This window comes from Bubalus kerabau, chromosome 5 (genome assembly GCF_029407905.1).
Source record: "Bubalus kerabau isolate K-KA32 ecotype Philippines breed swamp buffalo chromosome 5, PCC_UOA_SB_1v2, whole genome shotgun sequence".
Lineage (NCBI taxonomy): Eukaryota > Metazoa > Chordata > Mammalia > Artiodactyla > Bovidae > Bubalus > Bubalus kerabau.
In genome coordinates, this window is record NC_073628.1 from 75,850,676 (window position 1) to 75,874,552 (window position 23,877).

Below are 23,877 nucleotides of genomic sequence, written 5' to 3' on the forward strand. Positions count from 1 at the left end.
TTAACACCCATTGCTTCACACACTCATACATCTGTTTTTCTTTGTGGTGAGAACTGCTAAAATTTACTCTAGTAGCAACTTTCAAATATTCCATATAGTATTGCTAACTATGGTCACTATGTCATACATTACATCCCTAGAATTTACTTATCTTATAACTGGAAGTTTGTGCCTTTGGACCACCTTCACCCTTTTAAAATATTCTTTCTACTCCTGTATTCTTATTTTTACAGAAGAAGGTGCTGAGTCACAGAGAAATTAAGTCCCTTGGCCAGAATCACAGAGCTGGGGGGGGCAGGGCTGGGATACAAGTCTAACTCTGACTCCCAAGTGCTCACTCCTCACCACATTTGCTGTTTGTAGCAAATCCTTTCCTACCTCTTTGCCTCAAAATCAGCCAGAATAGAAGAAAAATAAGAGAAACTAGGCCGGCCAGAGGGTGGAGTGATATTTGGAGGGAAAGCAAAGACTGAGTTCTCTGAAAAAGCAGCTTGATCAAAGTTAGTCAGAGATACTATAAGATGATTTGAAAATTAAAAACATGATTCCCTGTCCTCCTTTTTCTTCTTTTTTCAATTAAGACACTCTTACATGCCTCCCTGTACAGATGGATTGTGCTCTCTGGCCCTGTTTTAATTATGTGACATGTGACTTCAGTTAATTGAAGGCAAGGTTTGTTAGGTTTTGTTGCCTGTAACGTAAGCTGCTAAATCACTATTATTCTTTGGCTCCTGACTTTTTGCCCTGAGGTGTGACCTCTGATAGTGGAATACTGATGGTTTGTCTTCCTCACAGAGGCCGTCTCATCTCCAGGAGGGGATCTGTACTTGGAGGCTGGAATTTAGAGGACTTTAATGAGTCCTCAAGGGATGTGTACATTCCCAGAGGTTACTGCAGCAGTGGGCGCCCCATGACATGAGCAGCAAGCTCTGTTCCAATTAAAGTCCCCAAATTGGAAAAGATGGGGCTTCCCTGGTGGCTCAGCAGTAAAGAATCTGCCTGCCAAGCAGGAGACACGGGTTCAATCCCTGAGTTGGGAAGATCCCCTGGAGAAGGTAATAGCAACCCACTCTAGTATTCTTGCCTGGACAGAGGAGTCTGGCAGGCTATAGTCCCCGAGGTCGCAAAGAGATGACTTAGTGACTGAACAACAATTGGAAAAGATACAGGTCAAGATGGAAGCCCATTGAATGGAGACTGTGACCTTGGGTTTGTTCAATGTCACTGAACGCAGGAATCTGGGAAGGAGGTACTTTTAAGGAAAATAAGGAAGACTAACATCTTATCTATCTGGAGCTCAGCTATGCTGCAATCTAACCTCCTGAAACACAGCCAAGGTCCAGAAGTAAGTCAGAGAGATCCCTGAACACCTTCACAGAAGACACAGCACACATGCAGCTGAATCACTGGAAAGGCAGCCGTTGGTCCTCTCTGGAACCAAGAAATTTGAAACACTGGATAGGAAGGAGTGCTGGAGGAAGACACTCTGACAGGAGGAGGTGAACCTTTAGACTTGTGGTGTTTGCCAGTGCACCCCAGTGATGCCACTTCAGATCAAGTCACAGAATGCAATGTCTCTTATGGATAATTTTCCTAAACCTTATCCAGTTTGTAGTTAACCCAGTCTTTGTCTCTGTGGCACCCTGCCTGCCTTCTGACACCTGCTGTGGCCTCATTGGAAATCCCATTTTGGCTTGTTTTTCTCCAACTTTCCACTTGTCTTCAGTGCATTTGGAAGTCTTTGCAGCCTTCAGTGGTAAAGCTCCCTGGTATAAAACTCCTTCTGTCGGGGGACAGAAATGGATGCTTATGATAACAGCCTTGGATTATGTAGGTGAGGCTAAATTATGTTCAGGTAATAACTTGAACGCATGCCATAAAATGCTAGAGAGTTTTATATCCAAAATTGCTTAAAGGTTATTTTGAAAAATAAAAGACTTAAATGGACAGATCTTTAGCTGTTCGGAGAGCTCAACTATTCAGAAGGACAAAGCCTCTGAAATTTCTAGATGCCCTTTGATTACTGTATTACTTAACACATAGCTGACAGCCTACTTCCTAGAGGAAAAAGATAGGATCACTAGGAAGAGGTTTTCAGGGTGTTTAGATGGTTGTATGGATGATTTATTAGAATCATTCAGGACACTGACTTTAAGCAGGGGAAGAGTATGTGGGTGTGTGATCATGTGCGCTCACATGTAGGTGTAGGAGATACTCCCCTACCTATAAAAGCCCTGGGGGAGCTTCTACAAGCCCTGACCATGGCCTCTTTCCTGGAGATTCTGATTGTCCCTGGAAAGGAAAAGATTTCCCTGTGGACAGATGTGGTTTCCAAGAGCTCTCCTTGTGATTCAGATGTAGTCATTCGCCGTGGGCATCACAGATTTAAAACATATCCCAAGGTTGGGGGTCATTCTGTCCCATATTGTAGATGGTTACTCTTTCTAGAGTCAGAATCCCAGGCGGGAAAGACCTAAGATAGCATTTCTGGGAGCAAGCTCAGAGTTAGTTTCATCTGGGGTTCTGCGTCTGTTGATTTCTCCCTGCCCGGGGGAGTCAAGACACCCGAGCTTCTGTGGAAATCATGTTTAGTTTGGCAAGGCGACTCTCTCTTTCCTCTCTCTACAGAATAGTCTGTCAGAGCCGTGATGAATGGTGGTAACATAAAACCGTCCTGTCCTCCTCCTACCCCTGACTTCTGTTATGTTCATGGACTCCAAAGAGCATATACTGGTGTGATCATGATATGACTCCAGAAGGACAGCAGTATCACACGGAATAGGAAAGGGATAAAGCCTTCTGATATGAAGGGAAAGAGGAAAACGGAAATTTTTTTCCAAATAGCAGTGACCCTTACTGTATTTTTAGAGATCTATGCCAAAGGGAGCCTTTATTGAAATGTGCTCCGATAAAGCTCCAGTGCTCTGGGAATGTTTTTGAACCTACTAATATTTAGTAGAGCTCTCAGCCTTTTTGGAAAATTGAATACATCTTTATTTGATTAAATCACACTTGTATTTATGATTAAAATCATGCCCAGAGTTATGAGAAGGGGAAAAAATAGGAAAGAGGAATCTTCTTCAATTTGGATATTGCCAACATGAGCAAGTGAATCTGCCACCTTGGAGGAAGCTAAGTCCTCAAATTTACAAGCAAAGAAATGAGTCATCAAGAAATTAATAAGTTAGTTAAGGGTGTGTATGACCTTGTGGCCACAGGAAACCACCAAGGAATACTTGTGTTTAGGGATGATGACCTCCAAAGACCTTGGACCTTCCAGCTATTTATAGCTTCCTCTCACCAACTTATACCCTTTTCACACTTACTGCCCTTTTTTTTTTTAAATTGAAGTCAAGTTGATTTATAATGTTGTGTTAGTTTCCGTTGTAAAGCAAAGTGATTCAGTTATATATATATACATATATATGTATATATATTCTTTGTCAAGTTCTCTTCCCTTATAGATTTTTACAAAATATTGAGTATACTTCCCTGTGGTATACAGTAGATCCTCAAACTTAATTTACGCCTATCTCCCTCCCTTTTCCCTTCGGTAATCATAAGTTTGTTTTTTCTGTCTGTGGCTCTGTTTACTGCTCATTTCAAACTTTATCACCTCTAGGATAATAAGATTTGTACCTTTATAACTTTTTCAATTAGTCACTGTTTAACTGACTACCCCAAATTTTATGGCCTCAGATACCAATTTTTTATCGATTTTTAGGAGTCAGAAACTTGGACAGGACTTGACTGGGCTGTTCTTCTGCTCCATGTGGCTCTGACCTGGGTCACTTGATGGTGCTCAGGTGGGAGCTGGGCTGAACTGGACGATCTATGATGAATTTGCTTCTAAGCTTGGAGCTGGAATGGGATGACTGAGCCCCTACTCCTCTCTAAGTAGTTTCAGGATGTACCCATGTGGTCTTCCCAGAAGAAGAGTCAGGATTTTTTACCTGAGGCTCAGGGCCCCAAGTGTCCAAGGCAGAAGCTGCCGGTCCACTTAAAGACAAGGTTCAAACCTAGCAGAACTTCCCTTACACCTTATTCTATTGATCAAATGTGCTACAACCCAGGTGAAATTCAAAGGGAAAGGAAATAGACCCCATCTCTTGATAGAAAGAGTGTCAAAGAAGTTGCACCCATCTTTAATCTGCCACACCAACACACTATACAGAGTCATAGACAGAAAACTCTGAGTGAGTGCCTCCTAGCATTGGTAGCAGAATTGATGCCAGTCATCTAGCAATATGGAAGAAGAGCTATGACAAACCTAGACAGCATATTAAAGAGCAGAGACATCACTTTGCTGACAAAGGTCCAGATAGTCAAAGCTATGGTTTTTCCAGTAGTCATGTATGGATGTGAGAGTTAGACCATAAAGAAGGCTGAATACCAAAGAATTGTACTTTTGAACTGTGGTGCTGGAGAAGACTCTTCAGAGTCCCTTGGGCTGCAGGGAGATCAAACCAGTCAATTCTAAAGGAAATCAACCCTGAATATTCATTGAAAGGACTGATGCTGAAGCTGATGCTCCAATACTCTGGCTACCTGATGTAAACGAGCCGACTTTTTGGAAAAAGACCCTGATGCTGGGAAAGACTGAGAGCAGGAGAAGGGGATGACAGAGGGTGTGATGGTTGGATGGCATCACTGACTCGATAGACATGAGTTTAGGCAAATTTTAGAGGTAGTGAAGGAGAAGGAAGCCTGGTGTGCTGCAGTCCACACTCTACAAAGAGTCAGAGTTCAAACTTAGTGACTGAACAACATAAATAATCTAGCCATATATATTAGACTCAGCTTGTGCCTTGCAGTTGCTCAGGGTCTGGTGGAGGAACAGATGTGTAAATGGTGTTTCAATAGTACCGTCTTTCTGTTAATTGAAATATACCCAAGAGACTTCTAGTGCAAAATCTGGAGAATCCAGAGGAATGCCTCAGAACTCATTCCTTCCAGAAGGGAATTGTGAGAATTTGGCAACATCCTACCATCTTGGTTTGATTCCTTGGGTGGACAGGCAGATAATTCCAAGATAATACTCCATCTGCCTGAATCAAGATATTTCTTTGAGCCCAGCAATACTTATAGCAGAAATATCTGAATGCATCTGCTTGAGATAGAAGTAGGTTTGGTGAATTACAAACACAGTATTTTTTTTTCATTCACTAGTTCACTAGTCACCCTTAATGAGACAACATGGTGTAGTGTTCAGTGGTGTGAGTATTGTGATCTAAACTTTCTTAATAATTCCAGTTCACTTGCTGTTTATTGTAAGGGTGAAATAAAACCATGTATATAATTGCTGGATGGAGGGTGGGCAGTTGATCTATGTTAGTTCCCTTCCTTCCTTGTCATCTCTTAGATTTTGACTTCTAAGTCTTTACTTCCTCCAAGAGGAAGAGCCTTTTACAAAATTACCTATCAAAGTCAGTTGCCAGATTATTTTTAGGTTAATTTATTAGCTTGAGGCCACTAAAAGAAAAACAAAAGAACTCCTTGATGCAGTGTGATGTACTGGGTTGATACATCATGAAACATCAGGAGAGATGTCATCTTCTCACATGGGGCTGGCATGAGACCACAGAGGTTGCTGTCAGATAGCTTGCTAGAATACAGTCTGCTGGTGGTTCTCTGTTAATCAGTAGAAGATAAATGTGTTGGAGTGAAATGAACTCAGTGAATTTCCAATGAAACAGATTTCCTGACCTTGGCCATAAGAAGGGCAGTAGTAGTGTTTATTTTTGTAGAGATGGAGCATTCAGCTTCAGTTGAAGTTACCTTTGCCTTAATCAGAGACGCCCACCCCTACCTCTACTAGATACTCTATCACAACTTTGATGAACAGAAGTAAAATACAATCTGTCCCTCTGCTTTTCCTCATCCCTTTCTTTAATCCTTTGGATTTTATTTTATTTATTTTATTTTTTTTGGACTATGCTGTATGGGTGGGATCTTAGTTCCCCAATCAGGGATTGAACCCTTGCCCCCTGAAGTGGAGGCACAGAATCCTAACCACTGGAGCTCCAGGGAATTCCCAATCCTTGGATTTTAATGCCTAGTTGGATTTGCGTTTAGACAGGCTTGCCAAATGTGATGATTTCTTATCTTTAGAGATCTCTTGCAAGACTATACAAAAACAGTGGCTAAATCTAAGTCCCATGCATTTATCTCTGGCTTCAAACTGTACAATACACATGAAATGACTTTTCAGAGTTGCAAGTGAAAGCATGACTTGATGGTTATGGAGCAAAATAAATAAACGAAGATTTTAGTGGGAAGGAGTGAATCACCCACCACTTTAAATAAACATCATATGTCTTCTCTGAGAAAGATTTTAAACTATGCACACCCTTAAGGCTTTACAGTGAAAATTCAAAGTAGATGGCCTCCACTTGCTTTTTAAGGGATTCTAAAGCTGCAATTCAGCCCTGAATATTCACTCGCAGGACTGATGCTAAACTGAAGCTAGAATAATTTGACCACCTGATGTGAAGAGTTGACTCATTGGAAAAGACCCTGATGCTGGGAAAGATTGAAGGCAAAAGAAGAGGGTAGCGGAGGATGAGATGGTTAGATGGTATCACCAACTAATTGGACATGAACTTGAGCAAACTCGGGGAGATAGTGGAGAACAGGGAAGCCTGGCGCACTACAGTCCATGGGGTCACAAAAAGTCAGACACGACTTGAGTTGACTGAACAACAAAACTGCAGAGTGAAGGATGAGGTTCTTGTCATTGCAAGGACCAGAGTACTCAGTGGGGTTAATGAAAACTGCACCCTTTTCCTGATCCCAAACCCATGCATGTGCACACGCACATATGTGCCATCGTGCCGCACACACACACACGCTCACATACACACACACACACACACACACACACACAGAGTTCAGCTTTCAGTTCTCATATTGCCCAAGGGTTTATAAAATATAAAGAGGTCAGCCAAGAAAACTGACTGTCTGTTAAATTAGACTTGCAAAAAGTGCCACTGAAAAAAAAGTTATACTGTGCTCCTGTTGTCCAGAATTTTACAGCATACAATCCCCTTAATACTGATCCTAACTCTGGCGCCACATTGGAGACACACGCGGTATAGTAACCCACTTAAAAAAAAAAGCCATGAGGTATAATAAACACTTTGTTTGCACAAGGCTATTAATACCTCAGGTTTTTGCAAACTGATCGAGTAACATGCTCGCCTCGTAAGGAAATTGGATCATTATCATTTGCATTAAGTTATGACGTTACCCAGAGTCTAGGAATCCTGTGAGCAGACAGGACCTCAAAAGTGGTGCAAACAGCCACCCTTCGCCACTGTATTAAAAAAAAATGTTAATAATCATGCAATTGTAACTAATAATTCTGTTCTTTTGCATAATGCAGCTCAGTAACCATGTTGATAATTATCACTGACATATGCATTACTAACCATGTGCAGGGCATTATTTTATGTGCTTTAAAATGATTGATTCATTTAATCACTATAATAATCCTATTATTATCTTAGTTTTACAAATGAGGAAACGGAGGCACAGAGAAGTTGAGCAACTTGTCCAGGCCACACAACTTGGAAGAGACAGAGCCAGGATTTGAACCCAGGTGGCCTAGCTCCAGAGGCTGTGCTGCTGCTTACTTTATCCTACTGGTAGGAGGATCGCAGGCTTTGGCGTTGGGCCAGTGTGGGTTCCAAGTATGACTTTGGGGAATCTGAGAAAGGCACAGCACCGAAATGATATCTCTATCTGTTAAAAGTAAATAAAAACACCTAGTTGGCCAGGCTTTTGTTAGGCATGAGCAAATGCATGGAAATTCCTAGCACAATGAGTCTACTCAATGGTTAGTATTATTGTTATTCCCAAAGCACTGATTTTGAACTTTTATGAGAAACCATCTCTTACATTTGCAATCTTTTCAAAATCTCTTAGTAATGAAAACACTCACCTTGGACCCTAGTTCTCCGGGTCCTGGGTGTGCAGTGGCTGTCCCACGAGTTTGCTTCAGGACTTCCTTAAATAATATTTTCAACTCACTCTGCAGGTGGGTGGTCTCATTCAATTGCTGGTGAGTAGCTCTGGGTGGGAAAGAAAAGGAACATTGCAGCCAGTCAGCCCTGGGTTCACCATTTGCCTTTTTTTGTTTATTAATATTAGTTTTCTGCTCTTACAAATCACTTATCTCTCTGAGCCTCAGTTTTTCATCATCCGATGGAGATACAGTTCTTGTCTAATGAGTTGGTGTGAAGAGAGCACCTCTGTAGAGTGTCTGGCACATTGGCTGTGTCAGGAGTGGATTATTTTCATCAGGGTTTTGCTTGTCATCTAGAACTTGTTTATATTTCCCCTAGAGTGGGTTTGTGATCATAAAACTACTCCTCGATGATGTCAGTCATCTCTGGTTGGATGATGTCATTCATCTCTGGTTGGACGAGGTCTCCTCTGACCCATTTCCGGGGATCAGTGGAGCAGAGCAGGATTATGGGAACAGCTGAGATGTTAGCGTTCTGGATATTTGCTTTATCAGGACTCTGACACAGCTCTGATGAGTTGACTCTGTGATGTGTCTGGCTTTTCTTTTTGAAGAAACCATTACAGAATGACCGACCCCAGTGAGGATGCCTTTGTACCTCTGTCTCACCACCACACAAATAGGCTTGATACCTGCTTCCTGTGTTGACTTCAATAGTTTTATTTTCATCTTATAATTGTATGCCAATTTTTCTATAACTCCACCAGGGCAAAAATTGTTCCAAAGAAGGATATATGTTTATTTCCTGGTAGCAACAATAATCAGAATATTTGGGGGAACTTTTGCTTTAGAACTGTGTTTAGAACCTACAAATACTGAACCGTGAATTCTTTCAATGGGGACGAATCTATATTTTTGAAAGATCCTGTTGATTCTTGAAAATGGCCAAAACGGCCAGGTTTTTTTTAATTTTTGAGAAATTTGTTTTGTTTCAGTATTTCCACACTTTCTGTTTTTGGCTGTGCTGGGTCTTCACTGTGACATCCAGGCTTCTCTGGTTGCAGTGCATGGGATCTGGAGCACGTGGGGCTCAGTAGCTGCAGTCCATAGGCTCTATGGTTGTACCGCATGGACTTAGTTGCTCTGCAGCATGTGGACTCTTAGTTCCCTGACCAGGGATCAAACCTGCATCCCCTGCGCTGGAAGGCAGGTTTTTTTTTTGTTTGTTTTTTTTTTTTAACCACTGGCCCACCAGGGGGGTCTCAGCCAACAAGGTTTTAATGAAAGTCAAAAATAAAAATAGCTAAGTTGATTTTCCTATGTGATTTAAAAAGTGTTTAAAGGATGGATCCAAAATCCAACCACTTCTAACTTCCCTGCCTCTACTACACTGGTCCCAGGACTTGGACTTTTGTAATGGCCTCATCTTGCCGTTTGCACCCTGGCGCTGTTCAAGGCCATTTGCAACACAGCAGTGGGGCTGATTTCTCCCAAGAGGTTGCTTAGATCCAAATCTCCTGCCCAGAGCCCTGTCATGGCTTCTTACCTCACTCTGTGTAAGAGCCAACAGCCTTTTTGTGCCTCGTTAGGCCGCCCCTTACCCATTTCTCACTCGTCCCCCAGCCATGACTGGTTCCACTCAGGGGGTTCTTCGTCCTTCCCTCTTTGCTGCTCCTCACCCTGGGCTCACCTCCTCCTCACATCTGCAGCTGCTGTTCCTTCCACCCACAATGCTCTTTACTGCTTCCCAGAGCCTCTCTCTCATCGTTCCTTCAGATTTTTCTTCAAATGTCACTCACTCAGAGACCTCCCTGGCCACCCTGTGTGATGTCTAAGGTCCCTCTTCCTAACATGTACTATCCCCATTCTTCACTGTTTGTTTCTCCTCCATACCCATGCCCTGTGGTAGACTTGATCTTCTCTTCTTCATCTTATTTATGATCTTGTCTGTACCTCTGGGGGTAAACTCCCAGAACAGCACCTCGACAAACGTCTTTGAATACACTGAAGGAACATTTCAAAATAAGATTTAAGTACAAGGAACACTGTGGAAGTAAGAGTGTAACATCATCAGGGGACTCTTGAGAAACATCATTTATTTGGATTTGAAAATTCTGCTAGATTTGTTTTAACCATAGCCATGTAGCTATTTATGAAGAAAGAAACATGGATAGCTACCCATTTTCTGTTACTTATTCAGAGCTACTTCTGGTAAGTGAATAATAACCATCTAGATAAAATACATACATATATATATAATAAATTAGTGAAATTGATACTCTTGGGTAACCCATCAACACGGTAGAAAAGACAGGCTCTTTGTTTTTTTTAGACTCATTACTTTAGAGTCACACCCCCTAAATTAAAGGGCTCAGCTGAATGTGAGCTGGGACTTGAATTATAGTACAGGTCACATGGGTTGTTGGGAGCCAGGAAGAAGGAGAAGGGGGTTGGAAGTGTGTTCCCTAAGTATGTGTGTGTTCGTGTCAAGTTGCAGCAGGATTGGAAGGGGAAATTGAATGAGGAAATGAAGATATGGCCTCAGAGAGCTTGAAGTTTTGTTGGCGGGACTCATTCACCCCATGGTAGGAAGCAACCTGGTCATTATCAGCACCCTCGGTACTGAGCTCTGTGGTTTGGCCCCAAGGACCAACTAGAACTATGGTCTTGACTTTGTTTCGCTTCAGATTCCATCACTGATGGTTGGAAGGCATGTGCCTCTTTCCTTGCCTATGAGGATGTGACTGCTTGAATCATTTTCTCTGTTGTGTGATTTACATCCAATGGTCTTGTGAATGCTGTTGAGCTGCAGAACATCAGAGACTTTCCATTTACACAAAGGACTCCTTCATCCCCCAGACCTGTAGAGATGCATTTGCTTGTTTATACAGATGTGCAGTCAGCACAAAGTCCTATGTATGGAGACTGAAAAAAAGTGAAGGAAACAATAGGGAATTATGAGGTGCTTCCATCAGAGAGGAGAGGCTTCCCTGTGTGTGTGTGTGTGTGTGTGTATTTATAGGTATGTGTGTATTTATATGTATGTGTGTGTATGGGCTTCCCTGGTAACTCAGCTGGTAAAGAATCTGCCTGCAGTGCAGGAGACCCTGGTTCAATTCCTGGGTCTGGAAGATTCCCTGGAGAAGGGATAGGCTACCCACTCCAGTATTTTTGGGCTTCCCTGGTGGCTCAGATGGTAAAGAATCTGCCTGTAATGCAGGAGACCTGAGTCCATTCCCTGGGTTGGGAAGATCCTCAGGAGAAAGAAATGGCAACTCACTTCAGTATTCTTGCTTGGAGACTCCCCATGGACAGAGGATTCTGGCGAGCTACAGTCCATGGGGTTGCAAAGAGTCGGACAAAAATGAACAACTAAGCATGTATCTGTGTATATATTAATATATTGTGTACGTGTATGTATGTGTGTGTATATATGTGTGGATGTACATTTGTGTGGTGTGTATGTATATATGTAGCTTGCAAGTATCCATTTCCATTCTGTATGCAATACTTTATTAATTGCACTTGGATCTGTATAACATAGTAGCATATCAATGTGCATTCAGTTCAGTTCAGTTCAGTTGCTCAGTTGTGTCTGACTCTTCGCGACCCCATGAATCGCAGCACGCCAGGCCTCCCTGTCCATCACCAACTCCCGAAGTTCACTCAGACTCACGTCCATCGAGTCAGTGATGCCATCCAGCCATCTCATCCTCTGTCGTCCCCTTCTCCTCCTGCCCCCAATCCCTCCCAGCATCAGAGTCTTTTCCAATGAGTCAACTCTTCACATGAGGTGGCCAAAGTACTGGAGTTTCAGCTTTAGCATCATTCCTTCCAAAGAAATCCCAGGGCTGATCTCCTTCAGAATGGACTGGTTGCATCTCCTTGCAGTCCAAGGGACTCTCAAGAGTCTTCTCCAACATCACAGTTCAAAAGCATCAATTCTTTGGTGCTCAGCCTTCTTCACAGTCCAACTCTCACATCCATACATGACCACTGGAAAAACCATAGCCTTGACTAGACGGACCTTTGTTGGCAAAGTAATGTCTCTGCTTTTGAAAATGCTATCTAGGTTGGTCATAACTTTCCTTCCAAGGAGTAAGTGTCTTTTAATTTCATTACTTTGGTCAGTAAAGAGAAAGAGTTAATATTAGACATAATAATGTAGATTTCTCAGCTCCAAAGAGACTGTGTTATCAGGTGAGTCTTCCTTTCAAAGTTGATGTGCATTCTGTAGGCTTCTACTATACAGGATCTCATGAAGCTCTTATGAAGAACAAATTCCTTACAACCCCCTAGAGGGATACAGTCACTGGAGAGCCATGGCAATTACAGGATGTGGTGATGAGAGAAGGAGGCAAAGAACTGGGTCTGTTAGGCCACTTTTTGAAAGATTCATGCAGTATGTAAGCTTGTTAGATACCCACAAGGTGACCCAGCGTTGCTCAAGGAGGCTGCAGTTAAACGGGGCTGGGGGGTTATGTTTATGCCTCATGGAAGAGAAGTCTTTACCCAATTCTGCTCTAAGACTCCACTTTCTTTTACATGGAAATTCAGCTCTCTTGCTTTTTGTCATCATTTTCATTCCCACAATGAAATATATTAAGTAAGGTAAAATGCAGTATAAAATCATTTACATTGTCTGGTGATTCTTTGTCATCATAGTTAGATAGAGATAAAGATATATAGATACAGATGTCTATTTATGAAATCTCTGTGAAGTGTGTGTCATATGTATGTATGAAATTCTGAAAAGTAGTTTCTATCACTTCTAAAAGATTGATTGTTCACAGGCTTATATGTCACTTGATCATATATGTCTTTCTAATGAAGTCCGTTAGTCAATAAGAATTTACTAAAGTTGGACCATGTAAACTGCAGTGGAAAATACTCTTTGGAAGAATAAGAAAGTGCTTTTTGCTTTGAAGAACTTCCTAATCAGACCGAGCAGCCGAAAATAGCCAACCCTGTGTAATGTATGAACATCTACTGTTATAAGTTGAATTATATCCCTTCAAAATAGATATGTAGGCATCCTGACCCTCAGCACTTCAGAACGTGACCTTATTTGGAAATAGGTGCATTGCAGATGTAATTAGTCAGCATGAGGTTATACCGGAATAGGGTAGGCTTCTAATTTTATATGGGCAGTATCCTTCTAAGAGGACAGCTGTGTGCACGTGAAAAGATGTGCAACATCCCCAATTATTATTAATAGAGAAATGCAAGTCAGAACTACAGTGAGGCATCACCTAACACTGATGGCCATCAGAATGGCCATGATTTAAAAATTTACAAATAACAAATGTTAGACAGAGTGTGGAGAGAAAGGAATCCTCCTACACTGTTGGGAATGTAAATTGGCACAGCAGCTATAGAGAACAGTATGGAGGCTCCTTAAAAAACTAAAAATAGAGCTATCATATGATCCTACAATCCCACTCTTGGGTATATATACAGAGAAAATTCTAATTGGAAAAGATACATGCATCTCAATGTTCATAGTGGCACTATTTACAATAGCTAAGACACAGAAGAACCTAAGTTAACATTGATACATGAATGGATAAAGAAGATGTGGTACAATGATATATACAATAATATACACAAGATATATACAATGGAATATTACTCAGCCATGGCAAGGATAGTTGAGATGCTGAATAGCAAAGTTAAGGTTCAGAGAAATTCTAAAGTGCTAAAAACCCAGGTCAAAAAAGAGCTTCAAAGTTACTGGAGACATATGTCTAATTTGCATTTAGATTCAAAAATGAACTGTGTCAGTATATACTAGAACGGTAGTTCTCTGAGTAGTCCCGAGACCAGCAGCTGGTGCATTACCAAGGAAGATGTTACAAATACGAGTTCTTGTGCCCCTCTTATCCCTATTAAGTCAGAAGCTCTAGAGATGTTTTGATAAGCCCTCTAGTTGTGTCAATGCAGGCTGAAGTTGGAGAACCACTGGCTAGAAAAACCAACCTCGTTCTCTGCCTTCCTTCATTTCTTTGTCTTTATTCAATGTCATTCCAGAAAGGACTTGGGGTGGAAAATCTGACTTAATGGTTTGTGTAAGAACAAAGGTTTTATTTTACGAAAAGTTTAGATTCAATGGTGTGATGTGGCTGCTGCCAAAAATAAAGAGTTGGCATTGGAAATAGTGACCAGAACAAGGGAAGCAAGAGGCAGCCCCCTCCCCATTTGGCATTTTCTCTATATTTGCCATATTGCACTAGACCGTACCTGGAGTTTGTTGAGGAACTGATTTTCAGAGGGATATTGAAAAGGGGTTTGACAAGGATGGCAGAGCTCCACAAACCTTGTCTCGAAGGAAGAAGTTGAGGAAAGCCCCCTCCTATGATGGGGGGCTGACAGAGAGAAGAAAGAGAACTTAACATCGTGTTCCAGAGGGCAGAAAACATACAGTGTTGGAAAGCCCCCTCCACTGGTATGAACAGGGCAAGATTTTTCCAGGCTTTTTCTGCAAGGTGTTGGCAATCCACGTAAGTCCCTCAGGCTTTTTCTCCTCCAGCTGTAGTATTTAGATAATAAGGGCTAGAATGTCCACTTCACAGGTGTCTGTGAAGACTGAGAAATGTGACAATGTTTCAATATTTGAAAAACTAGCATAATTGTATGATGATGAACCAATGGTACTGTTATTAACTAAGATGAGTTGATGGAAATTTTAAGTTCAAGATGAAGAAAAATTTCAACCTACCAGTTGGCCAAAAGAGGGATGATCTTCCTCAACAAGTAGCAAGTTCACTGTCATGAGAGGTCTTCAGATCAAGACAGAGATGTTAGAGTATGAATTGTTTTGGTTTGAAGAGCTGGCCCCTAAGTGCCTCTCTGACGCTTGTATTTCATGACACAGAGATTAGTGACTCAAGGTGAGGTAGATCTAAGAGATTGGTGCTTGGAGCCAGCGGAATGAAGGTTTAATTTGGCATTGCCTCGTCACTCTGTGCATGCCAATACGTGCCACAGCAAACGTTTTAAACACTGAAATGCATTTAAACCTTAAGGACATACATTTAAACCTTAAGTACATTAAAAATCAGGCTTCCCAGGTGGCACTAGTGGTAAAGAACCTACTTACCAATGCAGGAGACATGAGGTGCAGGTTTGATCCCTGAGTTGGGAAGATCCCTTGGAGGAGGGCATGGCAACCCACTCCAGTATTCTTGCCTGGAGAATCCCGTGGACAGAGGAGGCTGTCCATAGGGTCGCACAGAGTCGGACATGACTGAAGCAACTTAGCATGCATGCACATTAAAAACATTTAAAAAGTCCATCCATGTCTCTACAAATGAACCAATTTCGTTCCTTTTTATGGCTGAGTAATATTTCTTTGTATGTATGTACCACATCTTCTTTATCCATTCCTCTGTCAATGGACATGTAGGTTTTTCCCATGGCCTGGCTACTGTAAACAGTGCTGCAGTAAATATTGTGCGTGTGTATTTTTAAATTATGTTTTTCTCTGCATATATGCCCAGTAGTGGGATTGCTGGGTCATATGGTAGTTCTATTTTTAAAGGAACCTTCATACTGTTCTTCATACTAAGGAGGGAAGGAGAGTGGAATGGATTGGGAAATTGGGATTGAAATATATACAATACTATGTTTAAAATAGATAAGTAATGAGAACCTACTGTATAGCTTACAGAAACCTACTCAGTGCTCTGTGGTGACCAAAATGGGAAGGCAATCCAAAAAATAACCACACACACATATAGCTGATTCATTTTATTATGTGGTAGAAACTAACACAACATTGAAAGCAACTATACTCCTGTAAAAATTAATTAAAAAATGAAAGAAACATAAAAAAAATTAAAAAGGAACAAGATGGGCCCACACTAGATAACCTCATTTTCGTTTTTCTCTCCTATGATTAAATCTCTCTTTCCATTAAAAGTCTGATTGAATGGGTCCCTAGGTTTTTCTATAGATCTATTGATGTCTGAATATGGAAAGTAAAGTAGAATTCCCAGTGCTTTCTTATAACTCTTTGCAATGTTTCATAGGAATGGAAGAGGTGTCTTCTTCAGGTTCTAAGCCAAATCCTGAATTGATTTACATCATTTTTCCTTTAAGACTAAGATTTCCTCTGGCTATAATTCTGCATCTAGAGTTCTATTTCTTCTTTTTTTCCTTGCTCCTAAACTATTGGGTAACATTGGTGACTTTTGCCTCTCTCCACTCCCTGATTGGCTGGTTTCCAGTGTCAGACAGATGAATGGATCCTTTTGTGCAAGGAGTTTTGTAATATAGGGAAGAACTGAGAGCTTTGCCAAAGATAGTAAGTGGGCATTTTACACATATTACAGATAATGTGTATGTATCAATAACATAATGAAGGTACCATTCAGGCATCGCTGTGGGTGGTAGCTAAGTTAAGAGACAGCTATATCTCATTTTTAATATATTAGAGACTCTCTTCTAATTTAGTCAACAACAGTTGTTGGTCTGTTATTTAAAGAAAAAAGTCAGTTAAAGCAAAAACTTTAGAAAAAAAATTATAAAAACAAAATTGGGGGGAAGGCAGGAGGTAAACTTTTATTTTAACTTAAAATGTATATATGTGTGTGTATATATATGTTTAACACACACACACCCTAACACAATTTAAATGCTGAGTTTTTTGTAAAAGACCAAGGGCTCTTCTTTGACTCTGGCTCTGTCTGTTGCCAATCCAGGGCTTCCAGGTGGCTTAGTATTAAAGAATCTGCCTGCCAGTGCAGGAGACATGAGAGACATAAGATCCCTGGGTCAGGAATATCCTCTGGAGAAGGAAATGGCAACCCATTCCGATATTCCTCCCTGGAGAACCCCATGAATGAGGAGCCTGGCGGGCTACAGTCCATAGGGTCACAAAGAGTTGGACATGATTTAGCAACTGAACAGTGACAACAAATTGCCAGTCCATGTCTTCTATTTTGCCTAAACCACATCCATAGTGCATTGTCAATGATTTCTAGTTTTTAGTTTCTTTGAGGGAGAGACTCATTACAGGACATCTGCTAAGTGAACAGAGTGCAGGATCCTTCTAGATTTTTAACACATTGTTTTTTTTTTTTTTAATTTGATAGCTGTCGCTCCCACATCTAAAATTGGAAAAAAATTATCACAGTAAAATACACATAACATAGAATTTAACTTTTAATCATTTTTTAGAGTATACAATTCAGTGGCATCAAATAAATCCACAATGTTGTCCAACCATCATTGCTATCCATTTATAGAAAAATTTTCATCATTCTAAATGGAAACTGTGCCCATAAAAAATAACTTCCCATTCCTGCTACCCCCAGCCCCTGGTTACCTCTGTCCTACTTTATATCTTCATAAATTTGGCTGTTCTAGGTATCTTGTGTAAGTGAAATTGTACAATATTTGTCCTTTTGTGTCTGACTTACTTGACTTAGCATAATTTTCAAGATTCATCCATGTTTTAATATGTCATCGTTTCATTCCTTTTCACGGCTGAGTAGTATTCTATTGTATGTATAGACTGCATTTTCTTTATCTGTATATCTGTTGATAGACACTTGGGTTGTTTTTATCATTTTGCTATTGTGAATAATGCTGCTATGAACATTGGTATACAAGTATTTATTTGAGTCCCTATTTTGAATTCTTTTGGGTATGTATCTAGGAGTAGTAGAATTGCTAGATCATATGGTAATTGCATGTTTACCTTTTTGAGGACTCACCAAACTATTTTTCAAAAAAAATTTTTTTTAAAGAAACTTGTTTTGGGAAGACCTTCTAAGGCATTCAGCTCAGTTCTCACAGAAGCATAGCTTTCTTTACATTTGGTCCTGTATTTCATCAGTTTCTAGAACATCTAAAGAACTTGGATAATTACAATATCATGTTCAACTTGATATTGAAAAGGCTTAGAAAGATATACGATTGATACTCTCTAAGCACTCAACTGGTAAGACCAGAAGTCCTTGGAACATACTAGAGAGTATCTTTCCAGTAATGAATCCCAGTGTGCTGTGGGCATCAGCCAATACCTATTACAGAAAAAATGGAGAACACTGATTAATCTGGACAGTAAAACAGCAGCCAGTTAAGAGAGTTTTTACAATTCAACTAAATTATCTTTGTTATGATAAAATGTATAAAGGAATTTAGAAACGATTGTGATTCTAGAAAAAAAAGCCATCCAGGACTGTTAATATCAATACACTTGTTGGGACACTAGCAGAAGAAAGGCTGACAGAAAAGGCTAAATAGAATGGGAAGTTGACCGAGGTGCTCATTTTTTTATCAACTCTGGAATTTAAGAAAATTCTACTCGATAAAAGCAGTGGATTGATTCTTTCCTTACAGCTTAATTTAGCGTGGGTGATAAATGGAGGATAAACAGGGAACAGGGAGAGTGTGCCTATTCTTAGAAAATACCTTTCAAGTTAAGATTCGAGACTTTGGGATGTGATTAGAAGGTTTTCTAGCCAGTTCTGAAATTAAACCACCAAGCTGTAGGAGGAGTACTTTTATACAGCATCATCCATCCTTATTGGTGACCCAAGTGATTAAAGGTTTGGGAAACTGGCCCTCAAAATATGGGCTAAAGGAATTGGGTTTATTTAGCTTAGAGAGGAAGACTGAGCATGCTGAGGGGGACTTAATAATAGTCTCCAAGAATATGAGGGATATTCTATGAGTGATGGAAAGCAGCTGTTTCCTGTTTCCACTAAGGACTGGATAAGAAAGAATGGAGTTAAATTGCAACAAGTGGGTTTAAGAACTCCTTGGCCATAAAGTTCAAGACAACAAACCCACAAGACCGAAGTCACTTCTCTGTTTCAGAATTTGGTAGCTCAATAGCTGTCTTTCTTGGTGGTTTGAATTGGCCTGTTCTTGAACTAGTAAAAAGATATGGAGGACCTTTCACCCGTGTGAGAGTATGAGGTTGTCCGATGTCAGAACGTACCAGTGTTCTGTGGCTGAGGAAGCACTTATCTTCTAATGAGATTTAAAAAGAAAAAAAAATTCAGAATCTCTTTGCTCCTCCTTGATTTGATTTTAAAGCCAGATAATCTAGATTTACTTTCTCTATAAGATAAATTTAATTAGATTTGCTAGTGTGCATTTTTTCTGCCCATGTTGTCAATGTGGTCATGATTTTTTTTTTAAATTCTGTATTTTTAGTGAGATGGTGTGTATTTGTATATATACACATATGTGAAAAGTGAAAGTGTTAGTTGCTCAGTCCTGTCCAACTGTTTGTGGCCAATGGATTGTAGCCTGCAAGGCTCCTCTGTCCATGGAATTCTCCAGGCAAGAATACTGGCGTGGATAGCCATTCCCTTCTCTGTGGGATCTTCCCAACCCAGGGATCCAACCCGGGTCTTTTGCATTGCAGGTAGATTCTTTACCATCTGAGCTACCAGGGTAGGCCCACATACACATACACACACACATATATGTATACAGACATATATGATGTCTTAAGTTATGAGATATATACATGTATCTCACAGATACATATTGAAGATGTTTGATATATGATAGATATATATTTATCAGATGTAATTAATTCAACAATGGAAGCAATGTTTTGTTCTAGACAGTGCATTAAGTGTTAGGGATATAAAGATGAATAAGATATATACTATGTTAATTAGAGCTTCCCAGGTGGCACTGGGAAAAAGCTGGCTTAACACTCAACCTTCAAAAAACTAAGATCATGGCATCTGGTCCCATCACTTTGTGGCAAATAGATGGGGAAACAATGGCAACAGTGACAGACTTTATTTTCTTGGGCTCCAAAATTACTGCAGATGGTAACTGCAGCCATGAAATTAAAAGATGCTTGCTCCTTGGAAGAAAAGCTATGACAAACCTAGACAGTGTATCAAAAAGCAGAGACATTACTTTGCTGACAAAGGTCCATCTAGTCAAAGCTATGGTTTTTCCACTAGTCATGTATGGATATGAAAGTTGGACAATAAAGAAGGCTGAGAGTCAAAGAACTGATGCTTTTGAGCTGTGGTGTTTGAGAAGACTCTTGAGAATCCTTTGGTCTGCAAGGAGATCAAACCAGTGAATCCTGAAGGAAATCAGTCCTGAATATTCATTAGAAGGACCGATGCTGAAGCTGAAGCTCCAGTACTTTGGCCACCAGATGCAAAGAGCCGACTCATTAGAAAAGACCCTGATGCTGGGAAAGATTGAAGACAGGAGGAGACAGGGAAGACAGAGGATGAGATGGTTGGATGGCATCACCGACTCAATAGACATGAGTTTGAGCAAGCTCCAGAAGATGCTGAAGGACAGGGAAGCCTGGAGTGCTGCAGTCCGTGGGGTTGCAAAGAGTCAGACATGACTGAGCGACTGAATAAGAACAGCAAGGTAACAGTAGTGGTAAGGAATCTGCCTGCAGCACAGGAGACATAAGAGACACAGGTTCAGTCCCTGGGTCAGAAGGACCCCCTGGAGGAGGGCACGACAACCCACTCCAGTATTCTTGCCTGGAAAACGCCATGGACAGAGGAGCCTGGTGGGCTACAATCCATAGGGTCACAAAGAGTCAGACATGATTGAACTGACTTAGCATGCACATGTTAATTAGGAACAAAGCAAGAACACAAAGCGTTATGAAATAATACATCATGATAGAAAGTCAGCTAGAGGAAGAAATGTAAAGTTGGAAAGGTGAGCTTTGGGAATGTTACAGTTTGTAGTCAATGAGACAGATGGAAATGCCTGAAAACGTCTTCTCAACTATTAGGTGAATTGTACTGATTTTCCTGAATTGGATAGATAGTGTCTTATTTCCCCAACTGGGAGTATTTCCAAGGCAGGAAATCAAATCAAGGTTTGATTTCCAGAGGATATAACTGTTAAGTTGCATCTTGAAAGTTATAGGTAAGTCAGCATTAACTAACTACATATATGTCCTATGTGGTATATTTTCATCTTCTACCAATATTTACTATAATCTTATTAGACATATTTGCCTCTGTCATTGACTATTTTCTGTCATCTGGAAAGGGGTAAGGGTGAGTTGTGATCCAAGGGGGCTCTCACAACTCTTTTGGCCTTCAAGAATCCAGCATCAGAGTTGGAAAATAACTTGGAATTGCTTTGAATCATTTGTTTACTGTGAGGCTTTGGGCAACTTATTCAACCTCTCTGAGTTTCAGTTTCCTTCATCTACCTGACTGGAATGTTTTCAGGATTAAATTAAATGAAATGATGTGTGCAAAACTCAGGGCCCATGTACTCAGCCCTTAAATCATGTTTCTTTTCTTCCTTTGGTTCACAAAGGGCATCTCTTGTGTATGGTAGGATCACGATTACCTCTAGATTCTCTGCACCTAGTGGGGTTTGTTGCACTTGAGAGGCAGGCTTGTAGAGTAAGGTTAGTCTAAAGATTGATGAGGACATCCGAAGTCCAGTTATATGATTTTCTCCCTATTTTGTACTTACTTAATCCAGAAGAAGCTCTAATACTTTGCCACCTGATGTGAAGAGCCAACTCATTGAAAAAGACCCTGATGCTGGGAAAGGTTAAAGGCAAAAGGAGAAGGGGGCAAGAGAAGATCAGATAGTTACATAGCATCACTGACTCAATGTACATGAACTTGAGCACATTCTGGGACATAGTGAAGGACAGGGAAGCCTGACATGGTGCAGTCCTAGGCACTGCAGGGAGTTGGACACAACTTAGTGACTGAACAACAATCCAGAAAAAAAAAAGTCTACTATAATGCCAAATTTCCTAGGAAGTGTCTGTTGTTGGACTGCTTGAAACCAATGATGTGCACACATGGAAGGAAAATGCATTGTAAAATCTGCAGGAACACTATGTGTTTTTGTTTTACAAGGCTTAAAGGAGGATAAATCAATCTTCTAGATATGCAGGCAGTCCTATTAATAGACATTGATTAAGTCAAATGCTGTGCTTTGAAATGATATCAAATTGATGACCTGATCCCAGCCCTGGCAAGGTTTATGAACTTGTTGCAGAGACCAAACATGTATACATGAAGTAACCACATCACGGTTAGACTCAGTCTCAGGAAATAAATATAAAGCAACAGGGCTTGAGCCTGTAAGTGCTGAGGAAAGGCAGGATATGGGTTTGGGTAGGGATTTAATATAGTTCTTGGAGACTTAGAGTCGTGGTTTGACTGGTTCATAAAACACTATCATTTAAAGACAGACAGAAAGTTTTTTAAAAAAGCAACCTAAAATGCTCACTTCCTATAGAAACCCAAGAACAGACTGCAGTTGCTCTTAACTTATTTGAAATAAATGCATCTTTCTAAATTGTTAGTGTTCAGGCTGATTTCCTTTCAGACTCTCCCTCCACACCGTGCCAGACTGCTCCTGCCCAAATTCGTTCTTTGTCTGCGGGATGTGGAATATCCTTATAAATCATAACAAGTCACAGGGAGAGTAAAAATCCCAGCTAGAGACTTACCTCCAAAGTTGAGGCATGTCCCATATTTTATTAAAATGGCGGTGGATTTAGGAACCAAGATTAGGGCCTTTGTCTCTTTATTTGAAGAAGATTTATACTCAGAGCCTTCCAAGGGTGAGCCCGGATCCTCTGACCTGGACCAGTCCTCTGGTCCCTCCCCACATCCCAGCTCCCCATACGAAATACAGTCGGGAAGCAGAACAACAAAACCATTAACTTAATAGCATAGAATTTATGGCCGAAATCTTGCAAAGCTTGTGTCAGCAGAGGAAAATAATTACTGTCACTTTCTTTGAGACACTTGGCTTTATGGTTTCTGTCACCTTTATCAAAACACATGGCTGATTTAGTAGCTCTATTTTTCATGGCAAATGGCCTGGTGTTACTTTTTTATGCATGTGGCCATGCCCATGAGATGACAGTATTTGGGTAGACTGGAGCGGGATTCAGATAGTGAATTGGGATACTGTTAATAGTTTGGGTTTAGTCCTGCTGTCAGTATGCCAGCTGAGCTTTTCTCTTGCCCTTTCCTCCTTTAGATTCTCAAATCCAAAGATTTAACATCTCCAACCCAGCGCTACATTGACAGCAAAGTCGTGAAAACCAGAGCAGAGGGCGAATGGCTCTCCTTCGACGTCACCGATGCTGTTCACGAATGGCTCCACCATAAAGGTGACCACTGCTTTCTGTTTTCCTCCTTGTACATTCACTGATCCTAAATTATTTGCAAAGCACTGGCAGATGGATGGGTATTTGATGCACAGAAAAATAACCTCCTCGACTTCATGTTTTCCAGACAGGAACCTGGGATTTAAAATAAGTTTACACTGTCCCTGCTGCACTTTTGTACCATCGAATAATTACATCATCCCCAATAAAAGTGAAGAACTAGAAGCACGCTTTGCAGGTAAATGAAACTTGGGCAAAGGAGGTAGGGGAGGGAAGGCCTCTGTCTATAATCTGGGGGAATGAGGTCAGTTTGTGTGTGAAAATGAGATTTGTTTGGTTAAAGCTATGGCTGGGGTAAGATACATGAAGGCAGAAAGGGATTGGTTTCCAATTTACATTGCTCGAAGCTGGGTGATCACTTGGCAATACTAATTGACAGACTTACCAGCCTTCCAGACTCTTAAAGAACCTGTTAAGCCCTTCATTCTTCATTTAAGCAAACCAGCATTCCCTCAATGCTGCTGCTGCTGCTGCTAAGTCGCTTCAGTCGTGTCCGACTCTGTGCGACCCCATAGACAGCAGCCCACCAGGCCCCGCCGTCCCTGGGATTCTCCAGGCAAGAACACTGGAGTGGGTTGCCATTTCCTCCTCCAATGCTAATGTTATAGAAGAAAAAGATAACACGCATTCAAGGACATCCATTGTTAATGCTCCCAAACCCAACATCAGGAATCCACCACTGGATTTCACAGAAGGATGTCCCCTCCTGCCATAGCCTCTCTAACTAACCTGA

At 40.9% G+C, this 23,877-nt stretch overlaps 1 protein-coding gene across 4 annotated transcripts in view; it reads left to right on the top strand.

The window, feature by feature from the left end:
• The window catches only part of TGFB2 (transforming growth factor beta 2), a 95,285-nt gene that overhangs the window by 58,990 nt on the left and 12,418 nt on the right, over positions 1-23,877 (top strand). For all 4 annotated transcript variants that reach the window (XM_055581912.1, XM_055581911.1, XM_055581909.1 and 1 more), the window contains 2 exons: positions 22,955-23,087; positions 23,212-23,322. In XM_055581912.1, coding sequence (XP_055437887.1) covers positions 22,955-23,087; positions 23,212-23,322 — 244 coding nt within the window. The remainder of the gene's footprint in view (positions 1-22,954; positions 23,088-23,211; positions 23,323-23,877) is intronic.